Source organism: Cygnus atratus, unplaced genomic scaffold, assembly GCF_013377495.2.
Source record: "Cygnus atratus isolate AKBS03 ecotype Queensland, Australia unplaced genomic scaffold, CAtr_DNAZoo_HiC_assembly HiC_scaffold_48, whole genome shotgun sequence".
Lineage (NCBI taxonomy): Eukaryota > Metazoa > Chordata > Aves > Anseriformes > Anatidae > Cygnus > Cygnus atratus.
In genome coordinates this window covers 147,134-174,053 of record NW_026110084.1, presented here as the reverse complement: position 1 = coordinate 174,053, position 26,920 = coordinate 147,134, and the positions used below count along the sequence as shown (strand labels likewise).

At 52.5% G+C, this 26,920-nt stretch overlaps 2 protein-coding genes across 2 annotated transcripts; one reads left to right on the top strand and one right to left on the bottom strand.

Annotated features, from left to right (window-relative positions):
* Positions 1 to 17,953: 17,953 nt before the first annotated feature.
* Positions 17,954 to 18,856, bottom strand: LOC126913743 (olfactory receptor 14C36-like; the record flags this gene model as incomplete). The annotated part of the gene is made up of 1 exon (XM_050716873.1): positions 17,954 to 18,856. A coding segment is annotated over one exon (903 nt), but the record flags the coding sequence as incomplete, so codon positions are not given.
* A 7,122-nt stretch (positions 18,857 to 25,978) lies between these two features.
* Positions 25,979 to 26,920, top strand: LOC118261478 (olfactory receptor 14C36-like). Its single transcript, XM_035572333.2, has one exon. The coding sequence runs from the start codon at positions 25,985 to 25,987 to the stop codon at positions 26,918 to 26,920; it is 936 nt and encodes a 311-aa protein (XP_035428226.1). The 5' UTR covers positions 25,979 to 25,984.

The window sequence follows — 26,920 nt, the reverse complement described above, 5'->3', positions numbered from 1 at the left end:
ACTTTCTCTCAAGAGTGGTACAAGAAATTAGCCGCCATTTGGGTACGGACTGGCAACTTCGTATCGCCCTCAGTCGAGTGGCCAAGTAGAAAAAATGAACCACTTAATCAAACAGCAAATTGTGAAACTGGGACAAGATGCAAATTTGGTCTGGCCTCAGTCTCTTCCTTTAGCCCTTTTGCGTATACCAAGGGCAAAGGAAGGGTTAAGCCCCTTTGAAATCTTATCTGGACGACCCTATGGAGTACAAAGAGGGATATCCATGCAAGCTGGGGATGAAATTATGACCTCCTGTATGGTGGCCTTAGGTAAACGGCTCGATGAAATTGGACAGCATGTGAGTGGGACTTGGGGTAGAGGGTTAGATGGACCAGTGCACAATATACAACCTGGAGATTATGCGTATGTAAAGTCTCTTGCAGAGAAGACCTTGAAACCACAGTGGGAAGGACTGTTCCAGGTCAGTGCCCACGCCCAAGTGCGACGCTGATGGCATTTGATTGACGCTGATTATCATCCCTGATCATTGAAAGTAAGGCTGGGTGGGCTGACCCCCCTCCCCCCACCACTCCTGGCAGCATGTTTGGTCCACAACGCTAGAATAATTATTCTGCTCCCTCCTGCCCCTACAGCTTCATCACCTGAAAAGATTACAGTCAAAACAATGGCATACACAAATAAAAGCCACGAGTTGACAGAGTCACTCCGGGATTTGGGTATCAACTGGCCGAGAAATCAGAACACCGAAGCTTCACAATGTGCCCAACATCGAGTTGTGCCAAGGGGGGAGGAAGGAAGAAGCTTTACGTTTAAGCCTTCAGAGCATCGCTCAGTCACTACGTCAATTCACAGCCACCACAGCGTGCCGATGCACATCTTTCTGTGCCAAAAGAAACAAGTGCTTTGTCCTCTTGATATCCAAGGTAGCCACCTATAGTTACAGAACGGATGCACAAGACCTTAACTCTGACCAGCAGGGAAACTTAGGACAACTGAGTGCAGCTCCTGCCAATTTCTACCAGTTCAAACTGTGCTTTAAGTCTCATTGCAAAGCCTCAGGTAGAAAAAGGATCACCTCGGGGTATCCAACAAGAAGAAGAGTTTTAATTTATTTATTTTTTTTAAATATACCCTAGGACTCTGCAGTTCAATCGTCAATCATCTTGGAAAGTTCAAGGAGGAGGTCATCCTCAGCCTTCCCTGGCTCCAAGTCGAGTTCGGCTTCCAGGATGCCGTCTGAGAGTTCCCAAAGGAGCATCTCAAAATCCTCGTCCGCAGATAAGGGCGCGTTGCCCGGGGAACTCAGCCGGCGTGTCCTTGCTTCTTCTAGCTGGGAAGAAGCTGAAGTCGAGCTTGACAACTCCATCGGCTCCACAGATTCTGCCTGGCTTCCAAGATGTGCTGCAGGTCTTGGGAGAGCAAGGAAGAGAACAAGCAGTATAGGCCATTTCTTAACGGGAAATCCCTTTTCTGCAAACCGGCTCTTAAAACCGTAGCCAACCCCTCCTGCACTTCAATCTTACACAGGGATTGTTCTTCAATTAACCCAGGCCTACATTTAGAGCCCAATATATTAGCAGGTACATTTCTCAGTTTGGGGCTTTGTCTGTGAAGCCAGAGCACCCGCAGTCTAGCAAAGATGGTTCAATTTTTGTAGCAAGAGCCACTTTGCCACCTTTATTAATTTTCCTGTAAAAATGTTAAGAAATCTCCATCTGCAAATATCTGGTTACTAAGTTAGTCATTTTTCCCATGGCACACTCAGCAGAGTTTGCTCCCCAGTACAGGAAGCTGATCTGCATCCGTCACTTCCCTCTGCTCTCCCTGCAGTCTTGTCACCTTGTAGGTTTGTTCAGGTGGCATTCTGGAGGACCAAAAGGCAGAGGACACTACTCATCATTTATCACCTCACAAGAAGTAGAAGAACTTCACCCCATCCTCATTTAGGTATTCAGACAGACCAAGAAGTCACTGGAAAGCTGTAGCGACTTGCAGCATTTAAAGAAAGTAAGTCTAATTAAGCATTCCTGCTAGCTGCTAGAAAGTGATTTCACGGGACTTATTCCTCTGATGGATTTGGGCTTTAATTATCTCAGAACCCTCGTTTTTTCCCCACATGTGACAGAACTTAGGTTTCACTGGGGATACACACCGATTAAGAAAAAGAACAAGTTGTGGTCATCACCTGTTTTGGGGATTTTCTTCAAGTCTGGTGGCTGGGACGTGCTCCAGCACGGCTGGAACAGCCTAGAAAGCAGCAAAACAGTATTTATGACCCATGGGTAAAAGATTCCTTAATAGCTTTTTCCTCCATGCTGCTTCTCCTCTGGCAGCGCGGAGCCTTAGCCAAAATACAAAACCAAGGTGCTCCTGAAGAAAGTTACTATTCACTTGGAGGTTACTAATGATCTTGTGTCTTTTAAGAACACAGCATTAATGGACAAAATCCTCCACACCAGAGAAATCACAGAATCACACAGTACTAAGTAAATAGTGCCATTAATCTAATAAATATGGAAGGGTACTACAAGAAGTCTGTAGGCAGCTACTGGATTTCAAAGGAAACAGAAGGCCTGTAGAACATTGGAGTTTGCCATCTTTTCTCCTAGAGGAGGGTATAAACTTTACAAGGGATCCATTCCTGCATTAGCCCCTGTCCTTACCATAGCTGCTTTTTTGGCTGGAGGTCCCATGGTGTCAGCATCAAAGGCAGTCTGGGGTTTCACAGCTGCTCCAGCAGAGGGAAAACTCCCAGGTGCCTCACGTTTCAGTGCCTTCTTCTTGGGGGAAGCGACTTTCCCATCCCAAGGCTTCGCAACCATGTTAAAGTTGGCTAGAGTAAAAGGAAGAGAGAACTGATACAGTCTTGCTCTGGGTCCTTGTTTTCTTTGTCTGTTTATTTCCTCGTGTCCCATGAGACCGAGAGAAAGGCTACAATGTGCAATCCGTGCAGCCTTTAAGCCCTCCTTAGCTCCCTCACACAATCTCATTTTACAAAGTTGATATCATCTTAACAACGAGGCCTTTGATCCTCTGTCATTTTGGACAGAAACTGGCCCCCCACATTAAGACGTTGAGGCATGCTTTACAAACACATACACGTGTCAAGTTAAGCAACACATGCCAAAGAGGAAGGTGAACTTGAACTCAACACAGGGAGGACTCCATACCATAAACAGATGGCAGAAAAAAACAGAATACCAAAATTAGACTAAAAAGCCCCTCAATGAGTTAATTTCCTAGCGGGAAATGCAGAACACCATCACGTAATTAATGAAAACAGACATGGTTGCATATTCTGGCCCTTCCTTGCCTTTGAACTTTGTAGCCTTCAACTCTTTTATCCTCTGCATTGAAGGAAAAAGCGAGGCAGATCCTGAGCAAACGGAACTTGCTCAATATGGGAAGCACCTCACCAGGGGCAGGTATTCAAGCATCTGATTACCTGTTAGCTTTGTGTTCCCTAAGCATTTCTGCCCTGCTGGGGCAGGTCCAGCTTGTGCTGGGGGAGCTGGCACATTTCCTCCACTCTGCTGCATCCGCAGAGCTTTCTCGCGCTTTAGTTCTTCCAAGGTTTTAACACGCACTTCTCCTTCTGCCTTGCCTTTACCTGCCGGCTCCTTCGACTGCACTTTGCTGGGCCCGCACAGAGTGAGCACACTCTGCTGCTTCTTGGGCTCACCCTGAATTTTTGCCCCTGCGCTGGGATCTTTGGTTTTACCATGCCATTCAGCCTGGGCTTTGGCTTGAGTTTCTCGGCTCTGAAGAGCTCTCTCACGACGGATTTCCTCCAGTGTTTTCACATGGATCTCTCCCTTTGGCTTAGCAGCCTTCCCTGTCATCATCAAGAAATGAGAAGCACCAACATTTCAAGAGAGTCCAACAATATTTCAAGTCTCCAAAATTTGTCACAGTACTAAGGAAAACTAATCCTGAGCGTTCCCAATAACGCATCTTAGGACAATAGCCTAACATTCTCCTCCTCTTCTGAGCCACTTGTTGTATTTTGAAGACCAGCCCTATCCAGACAGAGTTGCTACACAGAAATGCTAGTTTACTTTATTACTTTTTCAGACTGCATTTCCAATTCCTGCTCCTGGCAGTGGTTCTATTCTAATTGTACACGATGGTTCACAGAAGCAGCTTAAAACCTCGACAAGGCACAAGTGGAAAATAAACACACACCTAGAGCCACATTTCTGATAGCGGCTGTCAGAAGAGCTTCAGCACTCAAGCAAGAGGAATCAGGTCTTTGTTTTCATTTCAATTAATTTTTAGGGCTGTATGAAAACGGTCTAAGTTCACGGGAAGGAAGAAGGAGAAAGTATATTCAATAGCCAGTTGTTACCTTTCGCAGTACTAGTCTGTTGAAAAGGTAATCCTAGTCTCTCCTTCACAGACTTGGCAACTTGAACTGCAAAACAGAAAAAGAACAAATTAGGGAGGCTGCATAAACGTCAACTTTGTGTTCACATTTGAAAACAAGACAGGAAAGGTAACTTTGAATCCCAGTGATTAAGACCTCAGCCACCATGCAAAAAGAAAGCATCACAGGAAAAGGACAAACAGAAAGCCTAAATACAAAACCCGGGAATCAAATCCAGATGCCTGTTTAGGAGCTGTACCTCTCTTTGGTGCTTTGTCAGCATTTCGCGGAACCTCCACCTTCTTCCCCAGCCTTTCAGCAAGGCTGCGCTTCACTGGAAGGGTGCTTACATCAGCTTCAGACAGAGAAAAACAAGGAATATTTTAAGAACATTTCTTTGCAGGAAGATTTGAGAACAGTCAACCACAAGCTTCTATTTTTCAAGCATATTTTCACAAAATTGCCTTTCAACTGCTAAATGTTTTTTTTTTTTTTTTTTTGCCATTTCTGCAGTCAACGCAGATCTCCACTGCAATGCATTTTCCTCTCATACGTCAAAAAGACTCTTTAATGCAGTCCTCTATAGAAGGCGGCACCTAAATAACAGCTCATAAAGAGTTCTTACCCACGGAGGCTTTCCGTTTTCCTTGTTTCTCAGCGAGATCTAGTCGAACCACAGGTTCCTCCCCTAAAATGATATCTTATATTGGCCCCTTGTGAGGACAACAACCCTCTCTCTTTCCATAATGCTCCATGAACGTTTACCACTCCAAAGGCATACTTTGAACCTGTCCAAATATTTACCATCTTTCCTTTACTCAGTTGCAGTGCTCGAGTTAGGGCTATCTGTTCCGCTCGCTGTGCTGATGTTCCAGGTGGTAAAGGTTTTGCTTCGATTACTGTCTTCAGGGTTGTTACTGCCTAGCCTGCGTATCGTGCTCCATTCTCCACAAAACTACTACCATCAGTAAAAAAGTTCCCAGTCATACCTTTCAAGGGGTACATCCTTCAAATCTTCAATCAAATCCATTCAAGTATTCAATCTCAGAGACCTTCTCCAACCTAAGTGATTCCATGATAGTTCAGCAAGTGTCAAACTGTCCAAACAAATTCTATCATATAAAAGAGCAGAAGTAAATCCTTTAAAAGGTTATAGTTATAATTTGGCAAGAAGGAAGATCAGCTGTTAAGACTAGAAATGTAAATCCTAGAAAGGGAAAGTGCTAAAAGACTTTGGAAGAAATCTTCTGACTGGTCTTAAAGCGCTTCGTTGTACTTCGAGGGAAGCTCATTAACTCTTTAAGGACTGAAGCGGAAAGTACAGGTTTTATGTCCTGAAGGGCATAAAATTATTGGAGAGTGTCCAGAGGAGGTTGCTGAAGATGGTGAAAGGTCTGGTGGGCAAGAGGTGTGAGGAGCAGCTGAAGTCTCTTGGTTTGTTCAGCCGAGAGAAGAGGCGACTGAGGGGAGGCCTCATGGCGGCCCTCAGCTTCCTGAGGAGGGGAGTGGAGGGGCAGGCGCCGATCTCTTCTCTCTGGGGACCCGAGGGAACAGCACGGAGCTGGGACAGGGCAGGTTCAGGCTGGGCGTTAGGAATAGGTTCTTCCCTGCGAGGGTGGCTGCCAATACGGATGCCCCCAGTCGTTGCTCTTGTTTGAGAAGTGTCCCATGGTGGTGGTTCTTCCAAATCCAGGTCACAGAAGAAGCAGAGAAACAGCCTGCATGTTTTCCGTGCAGCAATGTCTTGACAGGCACTTTGTGAAAGCCAGCAGACACAGGCGCTGAGGAGAGAGGAGGCTTGTGAGAAAGCTGCATTTGCTCAGCATTTTCTGGCTGATGTTGTGGCCTCAGTCTGCAGCGCTCTTGGTGAGAGCAGCTCTTCCTGTGACTCAGCTGAGAGAGCTTTGTAATTTCTTTCCTTCTTTTTCCGTGTGCTAGCGCCCAAAGTACGAAGATGATGGCAATGCTGAACACAGAGGGCTCCTGGTTTTGAGAGCCCTTCCGCCTCTTTCTTAAGCATTCCCTGAGTAAGGGAGAAATGAGTGGACAGGAGAAACTGGACGCTCCTGTTGTCTCATTCCCAAGCCCTCGTGCAGGTCGAGGGGGCTCTGGCCCATCTCCGTCATGGTGGGGAACTGCAGGAAAGAGCCAGGGCCAGAGAGGTTTCACAAAGCTCACCCCTTTAGGTATTGATCAATCTTCTGCTTTTGTTAGTTCAGCAACACCTCTGTTCTGGTTTGGTTTTGCAGCACTGAATTCATTAGAGAGCAGAAGTGGGGGACAGCCCTGCTCTTGTGAGAGAGCCTGAGGAACCCCTAACAGTGCCGAAGGGCAGCAAAAGTACGATTGATACCAAGATCATGTAAAATCCTTTTTTCTCTCTTTCTCTTCCCCCATTTCTTTTTTATTTATTTATTTATTTATTTTGACGGGATGCATGAATGAGAACCCTTTATTGTAAATACCGTGCATCTGAAAAGGTGAGCCTTCAGCCAGACGTACTGGCAAGCTTTGGCTCAGCCCCAGAATTACATCGTCATTGGCATCAGCACGACTGGTCGGGCAGAGGGCTGTGACTGGAGTGCTGCGAGGGACGGTTCTAGGCTCATCAGGAGGGATAGGCAGGGCAGGTGAGGCAGGGGGCTGGCGCAATGACACGGTTGAGAGCCTCTGAGTGAGGATTAAGGGACAAACCAATAATGCGGATGTTGTTGTGGGAGTTGGAGATCGGCCTCCCATCCCGGGTGACTGCACGGATGGATGGTTCAATAAGGAATTAGGCAATGTCTCCAGGTCAGCTGCCTTGTCCCTAAGTGTGTGGGTGACTTTGGGTTGCCAGATGTTAGCAGGGAATGACAAGGAGCAGACACAAACAGGTCCAGGAAATTCCTAAAGCACCTTGATGATAACTTCTTGATCCAGGTACTAAGGGAGCTGACTAGGAAAGGTGCCCTTCTAGATTGTTGCTTGTAAACCGAGAATGTCTCCTGGGTGAAGTGGCGAATGGCAGCCATCTTGGCTACGGTGGCCACAAAGACGTCGAGCTGAAAATCTTTGGTGATAGGAAGAAAACTGCCAGTAAAACTTCCACCAGTGGCTGTGCCTCTGCCGCAGACTCACCATCGGGTGCCGCCTCAGCACAGGTTGGTGGAGCCAGAGTGGTCTGGGGGGGGTGGCGGTGGGATTTGGGTCCCCTCATCTTTGGGGAGCACCACGTTGTCCTCTGAGGGGAGTGGCGGCTGCCCCCTGCTCCTGGTCAGGTTCCAGGGAGCAGGGCGCAGCTGCCCCGGGAGCGGAGGATCCAGGAGAAGGGGTGGTGGGGGGCCGGGGTGGATGGGGGCCTGCAGCAGGCAGGAGCCTGTGTGGTGCAGGGGCTCCCTGTGCGGCATGGCCCCCAGGCCTCAGCTCCAACGGCTGCGGGGCACCAGTGTCCCCATCACCATGGGCTGACCACAGACACAGATGGGGGGACACGGAGGAGCAGCGGGTAGGGGCAGCACCGCAGGTGGGAGCAGCACCACACGAACTGTGAGCCCGGCACCCCAGACCAGGCATTGGCCTTAGGTAGCAGGTGGGGGATGGTGGGGATGTGAGCGGGCTGGTATGGCATCAGCATCGCTCCAGGGATGGGGGCAGCAAGCAGGCCCTGGAGACAGGGGTGTGGGTAGTTTGGGGTACTTTCAGGTTAGTAGGGTTTCCTTTGTTTGTTTTCCACCTCCTCTCTTTTGCAGGGGTGCAAATGCTGCTCCCATCTGTGGTGGAAGCGGGCCCTGTGGTACCGCCACTGGTACCATGGAGCTGTGATGGGGAGCCAATGGGGCGGCTGTCTGTAGGGGTCCCCAGGAGGTGCCTGTCTGGGGTGCTCGTGGTGGGTTGCGGGATGCTGGGGCTGGGGCTGCTGGTACTGGAATTGCCAATAGCAGCATGGGGTGGGGATGCTGGGGCTGGGCGTGCTGGCACCAAGTTGGGGATGCTGCTACCAGTCCTGGACAGAGATGCCGGTAGTGGTGCTGGGACCTTGTGCGGATACCAATACTGGAGCTGGGGGCAATCAGGGTGCTGGAGGTGGTACTGGAAGTGGGACAGTGATGTTGGTACTCGGGTGGTGATGCTCTTACTGGGGCCATGCTGCTGGTACTAGTACAGATTTGGTGGGGCATCTCCACTGGTACTGGGATGCTGATGCTTGTACTGGGACAGCAGTGCACGTAGTGGGACAGCTGTGCTGGAACTGGGACGGTGATTGTGCACCTCAAAGACTGGTCAGCCCCTTGGAAGTAATGGCTGCATTCAGAGGCGGGGAAGAAGAAAGAAGAGGTTCAACAAAAAGAGCAAAGATCAGCCACGCTTCTCACAGCATCTCCCTTTGCAAAGGCAAGTGCCCTTCAAAGCCCACAGGCACCGTGTCAACTCTTTCTACTGGCTGCCAGCCTGCGACTTGCCACCCGCAGAGCATGAATGCCATCACCTTGGCAATTCAGGAAATCATTAGGTAACGTTCCCTAGTCTCAAAGACAGATTCTGTAGCCGGATAAATCACCATTGGAAATCTGGTAAAACAAGGGTTTTACTTGAAAACCTATGAGCAAGAAGCGTAAGCTGAAATGCAGAACTTCTTCGGAACTCTGCTGTGACACTGTGCCAAGCCGTGAGGTCACAGCACCTCTCCATGACGCTGCGAGGGCCATGAGGTCCCAACGCTGCTCCGTGACACCGTGAGGGCTGCAAGGTCACAACACCCCTTGGTGATGCAGTGCTGGGCTGTGAGGTCCCGACACCCCATTGTGACGCTGGGCTGGGCCACAGGCACTGCTCCGCACCAGTCCTGACAGCAGCACTAGCTGCAGCTGCAGCGGTGGTGGTGGAAGCATGGTGCGAGTGTGGGGAGCCACGGCCCCTGCCTGCCTCCTCTTCCTCCTCCTGGTGGCCCTGTGTGCCCGGGGTGCCCAGGCTGCGCCATGGCAACCACCGGGAGCAGGTGGGTGGGCAGGGCCAGGGCCAACACCAAACCCTGGGCGGCATGGTGCTGCGCGGCACGCATATTGATGGAGGGGACGGGGACGGGATAGCAGCAGGGCCGGGCGGGCACCGCGGGCAGGGGGCAGGCAGGAGGCAGAAGCCCCGCAGGGTGGCACGGTGGGGCCGTGGCTGCTGCGGGGTTGTTTCCTGCCGGGGGGGGCGGGAGTGGCGCTGGGGCCGAGAAGCCTGGGGCTGAGCCCCTGTGGGGCTGAGGCCGCTGGCCCCTCTGGGGAAATTTCCACCTGCATCTTTGTCCCATGACATTGCCTCAGCCCCCTCAGTCACTGCAGGGTGCTGGGGAAGAGGGAGAGCACAGCACGCCATGGGAACTTCTCTCATCTCTGCTTGATTTTAGATGACGACGTTGGTTCTCCATATCCAGCTTCTCAGCTGGATCCTCGTTTGGAGCCTCAGGAGGATCCCCGAGGTACGTTGCGAGTGTGCTTCCTTGAAGGAAGATGGCTAATGGGCTGTAATAGTTTATTCAGGGTCTTCCAAGTGGGTTTGTGCCTTGAGGGGGCTTGCACAAATGAGCCCTGAATATTTCTTCACTTGGAGAGATGCCACCCCTGCCCCTCTCCATAGAGAGGGAGGAACCCAGGCTTTTCTTCCTATTTGGGCCATGTCATTACCTGACCCCCAGCCAGTGCCTCCCGGTCACTGAGGAAGAGGCAGGCCCCAAGAGGCAATGGAAGCTCCCCTTACCTGTGTCTGATCCCACTTGTGCCCACAGGCAGTACTGGTCAAGTGCCTCCATGGAATCCTGCTCCTGAGCCTGCCAGTATGGGTCCCACAGGTGGTAAGTTGTCAGTGTTCATTTCCTTGCTATTTGTTAACGGTTTGTTGAGCTAGCTCAGCAAGGGTTCAGCTGCTCACTGGCCAGGGGGCTTCTCCATGACAAACACGGGTGATCATTTTTCCTGGGGTCTGCACGCTCCCCCTGCAGTGGGGTCTTCCTTTGTGGCCAGCAGAGATCTTCCCGTAAGAAACACCTGAGGGGCCACATCTTTGGCGGCGTGGTCCCTGCGGGCTGTCGCGCACAGCCTCGAGAGAGGATTTGGGAAGAGGCCAAGAGGGAGCCTACAGCTCAGCAGGCCCCTTTGCGGCTTTGGAAATCCTGGCTCGTGTCTGGGTCCCACATCATTGCCTGAGCCCCCTCCAGTCGCTGCAGGTCACTAAGGAAGAGGTAGGTCACACCACGCAAGGGGAACATTTCTCTTCTGTGCTTGATTGCAGCAGTTCTCGCAGGCACTGGCTACTCGACACCTCAGCCTGATGTGGACCACGAGCCTCAGGTTAATCTGCCAGGTAAGTCAGCGGAAGGAAGGGGCATCTAGGTGCTGCAGAGCCAGCAGGCACCTTGCGCTTGAGTTGAGATCTGGGGTGGGCACGGGGACGGCCCTTCTCCGGGCAGCTCCACGCATGCTTAGTTTGTACCAGCACGGTGCCGCTGCAGGCACCCAGCAACTGTTTGCAAGATGCTCTTGAGTGGCAGGGAGAGACGAGTGCCGTGGAGCAGTCCCCTCTTTGAACTGCATTCTCTGTCACTCTGGTCAGAAGGAGTATATTGACATAGTTCACAGGAGGGACTCCACTTGTGTTTACAGATGGGACCGAAGGCGAAGGTGATCCAGGTTCCCAGATGGGTTCCAGGACTGAAGCTCTGGGAGATGGCCTGGGTAAGTTGTGGCTTTTGACTTCCTTTGAGAGCTGCCAGCTCAAAGCCCAAATGTCAGCCAGGCATCTCTGCAGGTGGGAGGGTATAGACCGGCACGTGCGTGTGCCCTGTCAAGGCACGACCCCTGGTATGCTCTCCTACTGAGCTCTTGATGTAGATGGCGATGGGACAGAACCTTCTCACGGGTCTTTGGTTGCAGAAGTGTCCCCAGGGAGGGCTTTGCCAGACCCTCGGCTGCTTCCTGCGCTGGAGCCCCGCTGGTATCCCAGGGGTGGGTAGTCATTTCACTGACTTCACAAACGAAGCCCTGGTTCTCCAAATCGCACTGGTGCCAAAGTTAACTTACTACTTTCTGTTCAGGTCCTCTAACAGCGAAGGAAAACGCTGAACTAAGAAAATCTTCCCCAACATCCTCTGACATCGTAGAGGATATCATAAAGGAGTTAGAGGAGGCAGCACCTGGTGGGTATATTTCACTCTGTCCGCCATAAGACTTGGGAAGCTGAGGTTCTAAATCCATGTGTGGACACACCGTAACCTGCACAGCAGGAAGGGATCGATCAGAACGGAGACACTCAATTTCATACCTAGCAGGCACTGGTGAGCCTCAGAGAAGGCCGAGAGCCTCTGCTGCCGCTTGTGGGTCACGCCGTGTCCCAGGGGCAGCTGCTAGCCCAGTATTACCATTACTGGTCCGAGCTGTTCCGTGCAAACATTGGTATCCAGCCAGCAGCAAAGGGCTTCTGCTGAACTTGTGTTCAGCTCCCGCACAGCACTGCTTGCAGCTGGGCGAGTTCAAGGCAGGAGGCACATCCCAAGCAGTGCTTGCTGTCCCCTGAGCAGGGAGACACATGTCACCGCAGGGGAGAGCACCCTTGGGCAGAGGAGGGAAAGCGCAGGCAGATTTGGGTCAGCGGCTGGGATCAGAGCAGCCCAGCCCAGCCCTCTTGTTCTCCTTGATGTCTGAGGATTCTCGGTGACAGCCTGCAGGCAGGGGCGAGTTCAAGATGCACACCCAGCTTGGTGCCCGACCCCTAACTTGTAGGAGCTGAAAGGAAAGGCACTTAACTCAGTCTCAGCTGATTTAGCTGTCCATTTCTAGTTGGGTTTCAAATGACTTGGCCAAATGTCTTGGGATGGAGTCAGCATGATGGGATGGACATGCTTCTCAGAAGGGCTGTTCCTGCCTCTGAACTGGATGCAGCTTTTTTATGTCCTCTTTGAAGGCAGGAATTGAGCGTCATCTTGCAGTGTGCCAGAAATGCACTATGCGTGATGAGAACAAGAAGATCTCCTGCAATCTCCTGGTCTCGCAGCAGGCCAGATTTTGCTGTCTGTGCTGGTAGACTGCCAGGAGTCAAACACTTAGATTTTTCTTTGTGAATGACATGCTGTTTGCAGTAGTGAGTACCTCCCCCAAAAGCCCAGGCCTTAGCTTCTAAACTTTAGGGATATCTTTTGAGAAGCACTACCTTCCAAAGATACCATCCTCGAAAGGAGGAGCAGTTCCTTATAGTCACACTGTCCTGCTTTCTTCCTAAAGGGATGGTTAGAGAGACTGTGCCGAAGGAGGTGCTTTGGCAAGGAAGCGGTCGCACGCTGCCGCTCCCTGGCAAAAGAACAGAGGCAACACAGGCAACTGCTACACCAGGTAAAGGCTGTTTCTTGGTCATCCGCTGTCACCAACCAGAACCAGCATGCGTGTGCAGGTTCTTGCCCTGGTACCCGCTCTTGCACCTCATGTCAGCAGCCAAACCCAAGAGTGTCAGTAGGCAGCTAAGTGTTGCAGAGGAAGGCAGGAGTGGCTCCCTGAGGATGGCTGTCTTCCCCGGGCTGTGACAGCATGTGACAGCAGTGCAGCGGAGAGACGCTCACAAAGCTCTGTGGCTGTGGTTACAGAGGGGTCACCTCCCAGCGCACCCAGTTCCCAGGGATTTTGGAACCTTGCTCTTGGGGGAACGAGGCCATGTGAAGCCCACTGAGCAGACAGTGGGAAACGGGACCCCTCCTGTGAGCTGAGGCCCCGAGTGATGCCACTGCCTCACTGGCTCTCCTGGGCTCCCGAATTTTGTTCAGTTTTGTCCCTAAGGCTCCGAGTGTGCCTCAAGCAGCGAAGGTGGGCAAGCACCTAAGAACTTTTAGAACTCCAAAGAGCTGGGGCAGCAAACCTGAGACACTGGGCTCTCAGCATTATGGCAGGGAAAACAAAGGATGGAGGGTAAACAAAGCTGAGAGGCAAAAGGGAGGCTCCAGAGTGCATTGAGTTGCAGTGACTTTGGCAGATTCCCCAGCTTCTGCTGAACCTCGGGAAGCATTGCGGCCTGAGGATTTTCACTTGCTCAAAGATGTTAACCAAATGAAAAAGAACACTTCCTGGCAATGTCAGACCTCCTGTGAGATTACCAGTAGTGCACAGGACACAGCAATGTCCACAATTGTTCTTCCAGGCGTGGATGGGGAGAACAATGCAAACACTGCAAAACCCCAAAATTTCCGAAGTTACTGCATAGAAGGCGCTGCGGCATTCTTGGTTCCCCTCCTGCTTGTGACAGTTGCGTGCTGCGTGCTTATCCGGCGTTGGAGGCAGAAAAATCAGTGAGTTGTTGTTCCCCCGCTCCCTCTCCTCCTCTCCCCCTCCCAAATTCTTTACCGTATCTTTGTCAACATTATTATATGGCTGCTGCCAGCCAGGAAGCAGTTGTCATTAGCGTATTGTGAAGTGAGCAGTTAGTTTTTGACCAGACTCTTCTGAAATTTCTGCTGTCCAGTGTTTTAGGTGGCCTCTAATTCCTGGGCATTCTGTTCGGGAGCCCATTTTTCTGTTGCTGGTCTTAGCCAAGCTTGGCCCTTCCGCAGCAAGAGCAGAGCCAGGGACAGCCGTAGGCAAAGCAAGGTCAGGAAGAGAAATGCAGGAGCTGAGAGAGAGTGCCATCAGAGAGAGAAGCGCAGCAGTGCCAGTTCCCCCCCAGCACAAGGCACCCTGTTCTGGGATGCCCTGAATTGCAGGTGTCCGCCTCAGCCAAGGTGTGCCAGCTACTGGGAGCATGGGGATGAGCCCTGCCAGCTGCGGGCATTGCCTTGGAGAGGGGCACTCAGTGTGTCACAGCCGCACCTGAGCGCTGCCAGCGTGCATCTTCAGCACAGACAGGGCTTGTGTGTTTAATTACACATCCCAAAGAGCGGATGGGCAGCACCTCACCGAACAGTGAGCCGAGGCTGTCACCTTGTTGGGCCAGGGCCAGGGCCGGGCAGGGAGCTGAGTGCTGGTCCTTGCCAGGCGCTCTGGGGAAGGGCAGTCGGTGGCTGTGGTGACCCGGCCGTGCTGAGCCCGGCTTTGGACCCCTGTCTCTGCGGGGGCCAGGTCTTCTCGCTGGGACAGCACGTGCAGAGCAGGCAGGTCAGGATGGCTGGCGAGGCGCTGGGGAGGAGACGAGCTGGGGCAGGATGTGGAGGGGAGCAGAGTCCCAGCCGAGGGCACCCCTGTTTTCTGCACAGAGCACTGTGTGCCCACAGCTGATGCACAGCCGGGTGCCTGCACCCCGCTGCCTCGCACCCGCCTGGCACCGCAGCCGCAGCACGGCCTCAACAAGTTCCTGTCTCCGCAGGCGCCTCGCCGCAGCCCAGGCAGCCCAGACTGACACCCGCAGCCGCTCCGTGAGCCCGTACAGGCGGCCTGACCACCGTGGTATGCCTGAGAGCCAGGGCCCGACGCCAGCGGCCACCATCAGTGCCTGGAAGACCGGCCCGCCTGCCACCAGCCCGGCCTCCACGGCCCCCACGCCCGGCACCAGATCAATGGAAGGCGCACGACCGGCCCAGCACCTCCCAGTCCTCGTGGGCACAGACGCCGCCCCCACGGCCCCCCCCACCCTCCTCCAAGGGCTGGGGCAGGCCCCCCCAGGGTGCAGCCTGGGGCAATTACTAACCCCCGGGCTGCAGCTTCAATAAATATTGTATAATACAGCACAGCAGTCCGGGTCTTATGTACAGCAATACCCAGGAACCCACAGCAGGACTTTGTAACTGATCGAGAAGTAACCGTGAGGGTCCTCGGTGCTGGGGGTCAGCCAGACTGTGCCCACCATGCAGGGAACGCAGGGGAAGGGAGTTGGGGAGCAGCACAGCAGGAGCAGACAGAAGGGCTGTGGGCGCGGCAGCGACCCTGCACAGCGCTCACCTGAGAACCCCCTGTTCAAACTGGCTGTGCCACAGCCACACACAAGCCCGGGCCCTTCCTGATCCTGGGCCGAGGCCAGGCTCCCCACAGCCAGCCCTCCTCGGGTCCTGACACTGCACGGATGGCCGATTTTGGCCAGGGTGCCCCATGCCAACACTCCCACGGCTCAGCTCTCCTCAAGGGGTACAAGAAAAAATTCCCAACTCTTTGGAGTCAGGGCTGGGATTGCCACACGCTGCCACAAGCAACTGGGGCCAGAAGCCAAAGGAGAGAAGGCTCTCAGTTAAAGGTTAATGGGTGCACGGTTAACGGTTGGACCTGATGATCTCAGAGATTTTTTCCAGCCTAAGTGATTCCATGATTCTATCATGCTCCGAAAGCTTTTGCTTTGAGGTGAACAAGTGCAAGGGCGGTCTTCTCAGAGATGCCAGTTTGGGTATCATTTCAGCTCCTTCCAGCTGTTTGCTGTGAATAGGCCGTAGCTCAGAATGCAAAAATGAAACAGGAAATTGCAAAGTTGAAATGAGGTGAAAAATGAAGGTAAGGGCCCTTCTACAATTTCTGCTGCAGCAACTAAATCTCTGTACCCAAGCCTGGCACCAAGGCTGCTGCACCAGTCCCAGGCCTGAATGTCGATCCTCTGGTGATGCCAAGCACCCCACCTCATATCCTGTGTGCTGCAGGGTTGCTGCAGAGGGTCTGGGACCTGGGCAGGAGCCCCAAGAGGACACAAGCGTCCATGGTGATGCTCAGAGGATCTGTGAATGTGAGTGTGTGAATCTAGAGAGTGTGTGCGTGTGTTCTTTCAGCTCTGGTGACATTTATGGTGGTAGGACATCTCCATCCCCAAGGGCGGGGCAGCCATTCCACCTCTGGGCTCTCAGTGTCCAGATCAGCTTTGCCGTTTATTTGTTTGTTTGTTTGTTTTTTCTGGGCAGGGAGGAGGGCCTGCAGCCTTGCAAGACCAACAGCGTTGGGTTTTGATCTTCAGCTGAAGTCCCAGTTCCCTTAGCCCAACTAGTTAAGTGGTAAGCAAAAGAGCAGCAAGGACTCAAAGGGTTCCATGGAGTAATATGGCGATGCCAAAGAAAGCCAGGACAGGGAGAGACAATCAAGCATTGGGAATTTCTGTTATTTCTTGGGTTGTGGAGCAATGAATTCATAACCTCATCCCCATGGCCTTAATGGCAGAAGTTCTGATGGCTTGGAAAGGAGACCAGCGTTTGCTCCAGGTGTTTGGACTGCAGGGGATGACAGGGAGGTGCCTCAATCCCCCTTACCCCAGCATTTCTGGGAGCTGCTCCTTCCCGCTCCCTGGAGCTGCCCCTGCTGGGAGCTGTGTCTCTGTGCCCACGTCTTCTCCCTGTCTGTGCTCCCAAACCCCATCCCACCTGCTGTGTGCTCAGCTCTGCCCTGCAGACTCCCCTAGCAGCAGGGCATGGTCCAGGAGCACTGCTGTTTATGCAGGGGTTATGCAGCAGGTGAGAGCAACCCTGCTAAACCTGGAAAGTTGCTATAGGTTCTCTAAGGCTTGGGTGTTTTCTTCGGATACTTCCAGATTTTTTCACCTCTCAGTGGAAGAGGTCTGGAGATTCAGCACCGTGTTCAGAACTGAGAGTTCCCATCTCAAAATTCTCACCTCACCAGCCAGCAGTAGAAAACAAAAAGCACACTCTCCTTCCCTTTCAGGTACACGGTGCCTCGATCTTCTTCAAAAATCCACTCATAAATGTTCTGAGGGTGGTGATGTGGAGCTGTGAGCAGCCTGTGCCATGCAGCAGCCTCTGGACAGCAGAAGGACCCTGCAGTGACCCTACGCTGGCTGTGCTCGTCAGGCTGGGAAGCTGACCTAGCCAGGTGGGTATCACTACTGCTCACAGAGCCCACCAGGGCTCTATGGAGGTGAAAAGTGCTTGGAGGGACTTTGGAGCATTTCCAAGGGCATTAGATATTCCAGGCGTGCCTCTAGATCCAGGCAGTGATACACCAGTGAGAGTGATGTGAATCCCTCTCCAGCCTCCCATCCCTCTGCTGGGTCCCCACTGCCTCCCCAGCAACCACAGAGTCCCCGTTTGCCTGTGGATACCTGGATCGAGTGATTTTCATAGAAGTGAGCACACCTGGAGTGATGTCTCACTTTGTGGAGAGCCATTCACTGCCCACCTGAGGCACATGTGTCCCCTGCAGATTCCCTCTTTTCCCATATTGTCCTCCTGATGGATGGGTGTCTTCCATGCCATTTGGGGAAACCCTGGATATGTCCCCCAGTGGCGCTCACCATCTCCACTGCCACTAGTCACCGTCACGTAAATCCTAAATCCAAACCTGTCTCTAGCAGGTCATGACGAGACAATGAGTTTTGTGCTCCCAAATACATGGATAAAAAGGCCCTTTTGGGGTCCTATTAGTTTTGGCACCAGCTTAGGAAGAAGAGCCCAGCCCAGTGCACATGAGAGAGCCCATTTTACTACAGAGATGGTACAAAAAGTCAGGTCTGAGCCCATGTTAGACAGACTTTTCCACAGCCTCCAGGTGCAAAAGAGCAGGTCAGTTCGTCAGATGGAGTGAGACAAATCCAATCATTTGTGTGGGAAAATGATAAGGAGAAATAACAACAGTAATGCAGTGAATAAACAAAGCTCTGGCCCAACATGGCGTTTGCAGGGAACAGTTTCTGGAGACAGATGGGAAGCTTTAGCTCTTAAAAAAATGTCTATGGCATTACTTTCCTAATGGCATCCTTGATCTCCTGGTTCCTCATGCTGTAGATGAGGGGGTTCAGTGCTGGAGGCACCACCGAGTGCAGAAATGACACCACCAGATCCAGGGATGGGGAGGAAATGGAGGGGGGCTTCAGGTTTGCAAACACAACACTGCTGATAAAGAGGGAGACAACAATAAGGTGAGGGAGGTACGTGGAAAAGGCTTTGTGCTGGCCCTGCTGAGAGGGGATCCGCAGCACAGCCCTGAAGATCTGCACATAGGACAGCACAATGAAAACAAAACATGACAAAGCAAAAGAGGCACTAACCACAACAAGCCTGACTTCTCTGAGGTAGGAGTCTGAGCAGGAGAGCTTGAGGATCTGGGGGATTTCGCAGAAAAATTGGTCCACAGCATTGCCATGACAGAGAGGAAGAGAAAATGTACTGGAAGTGTGCAGGAGAGCATTGAGAACCCCACTGCCCCAGGCAGCTGCTGCCATGGTGGCACAGGCTCTGCTGCCCAGGAGGGTCCCATAGTACAGCAGCTTGCAGATGGCCACATAGCGGTCATAAGCCATGATGGTGAGAAGGTAACATTCCCCTCCAGTGAAGAAGAGAAAGAGAAAGAGCTGGGCAGCACATCCTGCGTAGGAAATGGCCCTGGTGTCCCACAGGGAATTGGCCATGGCTTTGGGGACAGTGGTGGAGATGAAGCCCAGGTCAAGGAGGGTGAGGTTGAGGAGGAAGAAGTACATGGGGGTGTGGAGGCGGTGGTCGCAGGCTACGGCGGTGAGGATGAGGCCGTTGCCCAGGAGGGCAGCCAGGTAGATGCCCAGGAAGAGCCCAAAGTGCAGGAGCTGCAGCTCCCGCGTGTCTGCGAATGCCAGGAGCAGGAACTCGGTGATGGAGCTGCTGTTGGGCCTCTGCTGCCTCTGGGCCCAGGGCTCTTTCCAAGGAGGAAAAGACAGGGACAAGTTAGGACAGAAATCTCTGCTCACACCAAAGGCATTTCTCTTTGACTCTCCTGTCGCACAGTTTTTTCTTCTTGGCAGGACCTTCTTGCAATTCCCTGGTTTGTGCTGGCCGAATGCGCCATGAGGAGCAGGGTCTCTGCCCGACGGCTCCCAAGGGGGCGGTTATGCTCTAACTCCGAGGGCACGTGGGAGCATGGGGGAGGCAGGGGCCACAACTGATATTTAGAGTGTCTCCAGGAAAATCACACTGACCACAGGAGGGTTTGCCATCAATTGCCCACCCGAATCCAAGGAAACTCGGTTTCAGAGAGGATTTTTAAACAGACTGTATTTAATAAGGCCTTCCCTGTCCCCCTACATCTCACATGGGGTGTCTTCTCTGGAATCAGAAATCCTCAGCACTTCTGCTTCTCCCAGGTTGAACAGCCACAAGTGCTGAGAGGAAAAAGCATTCGTGGTGCAGAGCGAGGAGAGCTAGTCTGTCGTTCGGTATGCCTCCCAGCTTCCCTCTGCTTGCTCCTCTTTGAGATGAAGGGGGAACACACGCCTCTGTTACCCTGAGAAGAAAGCAGACACTGCTGAGAGCTCTGATGGGATGAACTGCAGATCCTTGCCAGGACTGGCCAAGTCCCAGACGTCTGGGACACCTCATTGCCATGGCCACATCTGCATGGGCAGTGCCCAACCTACCACCGCAACTCCCCACCCCAGCCCTGAGAGCACGAACAAGAGCAGCACAGGCAGCAGGAGGGAAAAGAGGAAACACGGCGATGCGCTAGCCGAGAGAGGCGAGCAGGGAGACTGCAGGCACTCAGGAAAGCCTCCCCCTTTGCCAGCTGTGCACACCTCCCAGCTGGTGGCATTGCAGGGCAGCCCCTCTCTGTCCCTTTGCTCTGCCGAAGGAAATGGGCATGTGTCAGGAGAGAGGCAGACACAGACACAGACACAGACACAGATTTCTAGGTTGGAAGAGACCTCAAGATCATCGAGTCCAACCTCCGACCTAACACTAAGTACTCCACTAAACCATATCACTAAGCTCTACATCTAAACGTCTTTTAAAGACCTCCAGGGATGGCGACTCCACCACCTCCCTGGGCAGCCCGTTCCAATGCTTAATAACCCTTTCGGTAAAGAAGTACTTCCTAACATCCAACCTAAAACTCCCCTGGCGCAACTTTCGCCCATTCCCCCTCGTCCTGTCACCAGGCACGTGGGAGAACAGACCAACCCCCACCTCACTACAGCTTCCTTTAAGGTAACTGTAGAGAGCGATAAGGTCGCCCCTGAGCCTCCTCTTCTCCAGGCTGAACAAGCCCAGCTCCCTCAGCCGCTCCTCGTAAGACTTGTTCTCCAGACCCCTCACCAGCTTGGTCGCCCTTCTCTGGACTCGCTCAAGCACGTCCATGTCCTTCCTGTAGCGAGGGGCCCAAAACTGAACACAGTACTCGAGGTGCGGCCTCACCAGAGCCGAGTACAGGGGCACACCTCTGCTGTGCTGGAGCTGGGGCTGCTCCTGCCCTGGAAGCCCCAGCTGTGAGAGCAGAGGCTTTGCTGGCTGGGACAGGAGAGCAGGGGGCTTGCTCAGAGCAAGGGGGCTGCACTGCAGGAGGTGACAGGCAGCAGGTAAAATCCACCCTCCCCAGCAGTTCTGACACTAGTTCCTTCCCACTGCCCACCCATGCTGCTGGCTGGCGCTGTCCCTGCCAGGATCTGTTTCCCTGCCACCATCTCAGCTCCCTGTCCAAGCTCCCAGACCGCATCCTACGCGCTGCATGCTCAGCTCTGCCCTGCAGGTACCTCCCCGGGACGGGGCACTGCACAGGGACAGCTTCGTGCTTGCAGGCGCTAAACAGCAGGTCAGACCAGCCCCGATGAAACTGGAAAGGTGATGCTGGTGTTATTTCCAGGTTGGGGGGTGGTGAAGGCATTTCCTAATATTCTTTGTTGTCCTCATGATGGCGGTGTAGGAGCCTCAGCCCCTTTTCTAAACCTCACAGCTCTATTTCGGTTCCCATCAAGAGAAACAAGTGAAAACTGAAAGCACAGCTACGAGGGAAGCACGGAGTCAAGCTGAAAAGGCTGCCTCGATCATACTTACGAAAAGTCCTCTTGGAAATGCGCTGAGGGTGAGCTGAAGCTCTGAGCAGATCCATAATCTATGGGAAGTGCAAATTTAGGGCATCCGTCTGTGCACTACATCCCTATTGCCCTGCAGCCAGAGACTTACCGTATGAGTGGGTGTCAAGGTTCCTCCCACAATGAGCTCTAAATTGTATTCCAAGTTCAGAAAGCTTTTAATCTCTGGCTGTCTCCTCTTCCATTGCCCCTTCCAAGGCAGTGTCCCCAGCCCTGCTGCAATGTGCAGAGGAGCTGCTCCTGGGCAGAGCTGTCTCTCTGCAGAGTTGCCAACTTGCCGGGAACTCCCTCTGTCCCAGGAGCCTGGCTGAGATCAGGAGCAGCTGCCCAGCCCAAGGCATCATTTTCTTTCCCCTCCCTGCTCCCCCCACACTTGCTTGAGCTGTCCCTGGAGCTTTTCTTGTCCCATCGTGAGACAGTGACAGGCAACCATCTCCTTTACCCAGGATGAGAGAAGGGAGTCAGCTGAGTCAGTATTGCAGGTTTGTAGGCTTGTAGACTGCTATTTCCCGTATTGACCACAAAGCCAGTGGAGGTTGGAGTCGTCTTGCCTTGGTTCAGGTGTGCACAAAATAGGCACCTGCATGTGCACAAAATAGGCACCTGCATGTGACCTGCGTGTCTTAGCTCCCATTGGAATTAATGGAAATGGAGGCCACGAACTCCTGATAAACTTTGAGGCGCCAGAGGTGGTCCAAGATATAAGCAGGTAACTGCAAGCTGAGGTGGACCGATGTGGAGAGGCAGGGCACTGTGTGAGGGTGTCGTCCTGGAGCCTTGTGGGGAATGTCTTCTGCCAACTGAAATGACAGCAGGTGCCCAAGTTGAGGATAATTGATCAAGTTCCTGCTCAGTATGTTCGCAGAAGCCCATTGCAGTATTCAGCTGACTCAGTGGGGTAAGGGAGCTCACAGAATCACAGAATAGTTTGGGTTGGAAAGGTCCCTAAAGATCATATAAATTATTTGAAATTATATCGTATAATAATTTCTTTGAAATGATATCCCCCTGCCATGAGAAGGGACACCTTTCACTAGACCAGGTTGCTCAAAGCCCCATCCAACCTGGCCTTGAACACTTCTAGGGATGGGGCATCCACAACTTCCCTGGGCAACCTCTTCCAGTACCTCACCACCCTCAGAGTAAAGAACTTTTTTCTAATGTCTAATCTAAATCTACCCTCTTTCAGTTTAAAACCATCACCCCTTGTCCTATCACTACCCTCGTTGATGAAAAGTCCCTCCCCAACTTTCCTGTAGGCCCCCTTTAGGTACTGGAAGGCTGCTGTAAGGTCTCCCTGGAGCCTTCTCTTCTCCAGGCTGAAGAACCCCAACTCCCTCAGCCTGTCTTCATAGAAGAGGTGCTCCAGCCCCTTGGTCATCTTTGTGTCCCTTCTCTGGACTCGTTCTAATATGTCATGTCATTCTTATACTAGGGGCCCCAGAGCTGAATGCAGTACTCGAGGTGTGGCCTCACCAGAGCCGAGTACAGAGGAACTTCCTTAGTCCTGCTGGCCACACTATTCCCGATACAAGCCAGGATGCTGTTGGCCTTTCTGGCCACTTGGCTCCTATTCAGCCGGCTACTGATAAATACCCCTAGGTCACTTTCCAACTGGCAGCTTTCCAGTCACTGCCCCCAGCCCGTAGCGCTGCATGGGGTTGTTGTGCCCCAAGGGAAGCTGAAGGCTCCCATGAGAACTGGTCTTGCTGCAGAAGACTGAGACAAAGGCGGCAGTAAGCACCTCAGCCTTTTCCTCATCCCTTGTCACTGTATTTCCTTCCACATCCAATAAAAGATGAAGATTCTCCTTAATCCTCCTTTTTTGTTTATGTATTTAAAAAAACATTTATTTTCTTTAACAGCAATAGCAGACTGAGTTCCAGTGACCTACCCCTTCTTCCAGCGGTCATAAACACTCCTTTTCTTCCTGAGATCTAGCCTCAACTCTCTGTTCAGCCAGGCCTGTCTTATTCCACGCCGGCTCATCTTTTGGCACATGGGAACAGCCTACTCCAAGAACAATGTTGTGGTGCAACAGGTCCCCCAGAAGGAGATTGGATCCAACCATGGCTTTGTGTTTCAAGGAACCATCAGGGAGCATGGAGTCCTTGTCAATAACGGCAGGAAGATGTTCAGGTGAGAGCAATGTGGGAAAGAAGGGTGAATGTCTACATCCAACAGGGAAAGAGGCACAGGTTTGAGAATCCATAAAACAGCCTGGTGTGGAGAGGATCAAGGGCTGTGGCAAGGCTAAAAGCCCCCACAGAGCCAAGGTCTTTGTCTCCTTGTCTATGGCTGTTGTCTCTGCCACTGAGTCTTACGAGAAGACGTCTTAGCCTTCAAGCTCTTGGGCCTCATTGCCTCCTCACCCCCACCTGTGAACCAGGAAAGTGTTGTACCAGTGTCCTGCACTTGGCAATGTGCATCCCCATATCATATTGCCCTAGGAAGAGCACACAGACAGATGTGAGGGACAGGATCTCCCTTCCCAGGGGCCAGGGGTCCAGGTTTGGCCATCATGCTTGGTGAAGCACATCCATGTTTTCTATGCATCAGAGCCACTTTGACATTGTCTTCTTGTCATCACTTCCTCCAATTTTCTGCTCTAATGAACTCCAGGGAATCTTTGTCAGTAATGGCCCTCAGTGGGACACTCCAAGAAACTTCAGAGTTTGCATCTGACTTGGACTTGAGAGATTTCTTGAAACCCCTCTCAGTGCCTGAGGTTCATGGGCTCATCACCAAACACACCAGAGAAGTCATTAAAATAACCTGGGAGGAGACTGGGCCTCTGCTCCTGAGCTGGACTGGGCTCCTGGGACAGAGAAAATTCCTGGCAAGTGGGCAGCTCTTCAGAAACAAGGCTCTGCCCAGGAGCAGCTCCTCTGCAAAGGGCGGCAGGGCTGGGGTCACTGCCTGCAGGTGAGAAGGGGAGAGCAGAGAGTGAAAGAGAGGTTAGGGGCAGGCTGGAGTGGGAGGATGCTGAGATGTCGCTAGAGGAGAAATCATTACCACCCTTGACATGGTAAACCTCTGGCTACAGGGCTGTAACTGCCCCTGGAAGGGTCTACAAATCTGTGTGTAGCTCAGACCCCATCAGGTCTTTCAGAAGGACTGCCAGGGAGTCTTATTAAAAATGTGTAAAGGGCTGTGAAGCTGGGGGGCAGGCAAGGGTGCCCAGGGTGCTGTGGGGAGAAGTTGTGGGTGGAAGGCCCCCCCCCCGGCAGGACAGGGCAGGGTCCTGCTGCTTTCAACAAGGTGTTGTGTGTCTCTACTTGCATTTGTTATTCGCTGTGGTGACAAGGATGTTCAGAGGACTGGAGCACCTCCCCCATGGAGACAGGCTGGGTTATTCAGCCTGCTGAAAAGAAGGTTCTGGGGAGACCTCGTTGCAGCCTTCCAGTACCTAAAGGGGACCTACAGGAAAGCTGAGGAGGGACTGTTTGTCAGGGGGTGTAGTGACAGGACAAGGAGTAGTGGCTTTAAACTAAAAGAGGGTAGATTTGGAGTAGATATCAGGAAGAAATTCTTTGCTATGATGGTGGTGAGTCACTGGAACAGGTTGTACAGAGAAGTTGCTGATGCCACATCCCTGGGACCATTCAAGGCCAGGTTGGGTGGAATTTTGAGCAGCCTGTTCTAGTGGAAGGTGTCCCTGCCCATGGCAGGGAGGTGGAATTGTGTGGGTCTTCCAACCTAAAACATTCTATGATTCTATGCCATTTCTGCTGGGTACTCTTCCCTAATCCCTTTTCTAGGCATTGCCTGGAAGGGAAGGGCTCTGTGCTTTCAGTTTTCTAATCTTGATTCCCTTGTTGGGGGGGTGGAAGGTAAAAATTTAGGTGCTGATAGCAAAAGATGGGAGGGGGGATTTGGACACCTCCCCGTCAGTCCTTCAATGAACATGCTTTTCCCCAAAAAAGCCCCCCTCGTTTCCTCTCCCACCCAGCAAAGCCTCTGCCCTTAAGGCCATGGGGACCGAGGCATAAGCTGCCTCCTCTGCAGCCCGAGCCCCAGTAGAGTAGACGCTCCCGAATGTCCATCTGTCCCTCCCTGGCCTTGCGTCCCTCCCCTGGCAGGAGCATTGTGACAGTTCTCCTTCTCTCTCCACTCAGTTGTCCTGCTGCTGTTCTCCTTCTCAGATTGTCTGGGGACAGAGAAGCTCAGCTGCAGCTCAGGCATGCATCTTGCAGGTCCTGCCATACAGAAGTGTCCATGCAATCAAGGTGTCCAAGTCCCCTTCTAACCTGTGGGGCTCAGCAATGCAGTCCTTGGGTTGGGGATGAAGCTGACTTTCTATTAAGGAGAATTTTGAAGAAATGCTATTTAAAATTGCACAGCTCCCATCACTGCCTAATGCCCTTTCAGGGGAACACCTGAGTGTGATCATGAACTAGCTCAAAGAGTTGCCAGCACAAGGCAGTTGAGAGCAAGACAGATGGGGAGAGAGACTCTCCTCACTCTGCACTAAGATTCTGTCCCATTGTCTTCCAGGAATACTAATATAGCACTTGCAGCATGGTGGAAATGCCAAGGATGTCTACCTGCAAAAAATACTCCTCAGGTTTGACCAGGGCAACAGGAACAAAAGAAACAAAACAAAGTCCCCACAGCATAGATCTGCAGTCTGGTGAGTTGGGAGCAGCAATACTGCAAAGGTCTTTGATGTCATAGGTGTATTTAACCAGAAATCACTCCTGGCTCCAATGTTCTTGCTGCAAAGCAGGATGGACTTCTCTAGAGCCCACAGCAGAGTCCCCTGCTCACCACTGCACCCTCAGGAAGCAATAATTCAGAGCTCCATCCAGGCACTTGGATGAAGTTCTTCCTGGAAGGGCAGAGGCTGTGAGAAATGGATTAGTCTGTCCTCACTTGTCACTGACTTTTCCTCCTTGGACAGGCGCCCATGGTCAGAAACAGCAAATGTCCAACAGCAGCTCCATCACCGAGTTCCTGCTCCTGGCATTCGCAGACACGCGGGAGCTGCAGCTCCTGCACTTCGGGCTCTTCCTGGGCATCTACCTGGCTGCCCTCCTGGGCAACGGCCTCATCCTCACCGCCATAGCCTGCGACCACCGCCTCCACACCCCCATGTACTTCTTCCTCCTCAACCTCGCCCTCCTCGACCTGGGCTTCATCTCCACCACTGTCCCCAAAGCCATGGCCAATTCCCTGTGGGACACCAGGGCCATTTCCTACTGGGGATGTGCAGCCCAGGTTTTTTTGTTTCTTTTCTTCATCACAGCAGAGTATTCTGTCCTCACCATCATGGCCTACGACCGCTACGTGGCCATCTGCAAGCCGCTGCACTACGGGACCCTCCTGGGCAGCAGAGCCTGTGCCACCATGGCAGCAGCTGCCTGGGGCAGTGGTTTCCTCTATGCTCTCCTGCACACAGCCAACACATTTTCTCTTCCTCTCTGCCAAGGCAATGCTGTGGACCAGTTCTTCTGTGAAATCCCCCAGATCCTCAAGCTCTCCTGCTCAGACTCCTCCATGAGGGAAGCTGGGCTTCTTGTGGTTTGTCTTTGTTTAGCATTTAGTGCTTTCATTTTCATTGTGCTGTCCTATGTGCAGATCTTCAGGGCCGTGCTGAGGATCCCCTCTGAGCAGGGATGGCACAAAGCCTTTTCCACGTGCCTCCCTCACCTGACTGTCATCTCCCTATTTATTAGCACTGGGATTTTTGCCTACTTGAAGCCCCCCTCTATCTCCTCCCCATCCCTGGACCTAGTGATGGCAGTTCTGTACTCGGTGGTGCCTCCAGCACTGAACCCCCTCATCTACAGCATGAGGAACCAGGAGATCAAAGATGCCCTCAGGGATGTATTGGGATATGCATTATCCCATCATCAATAA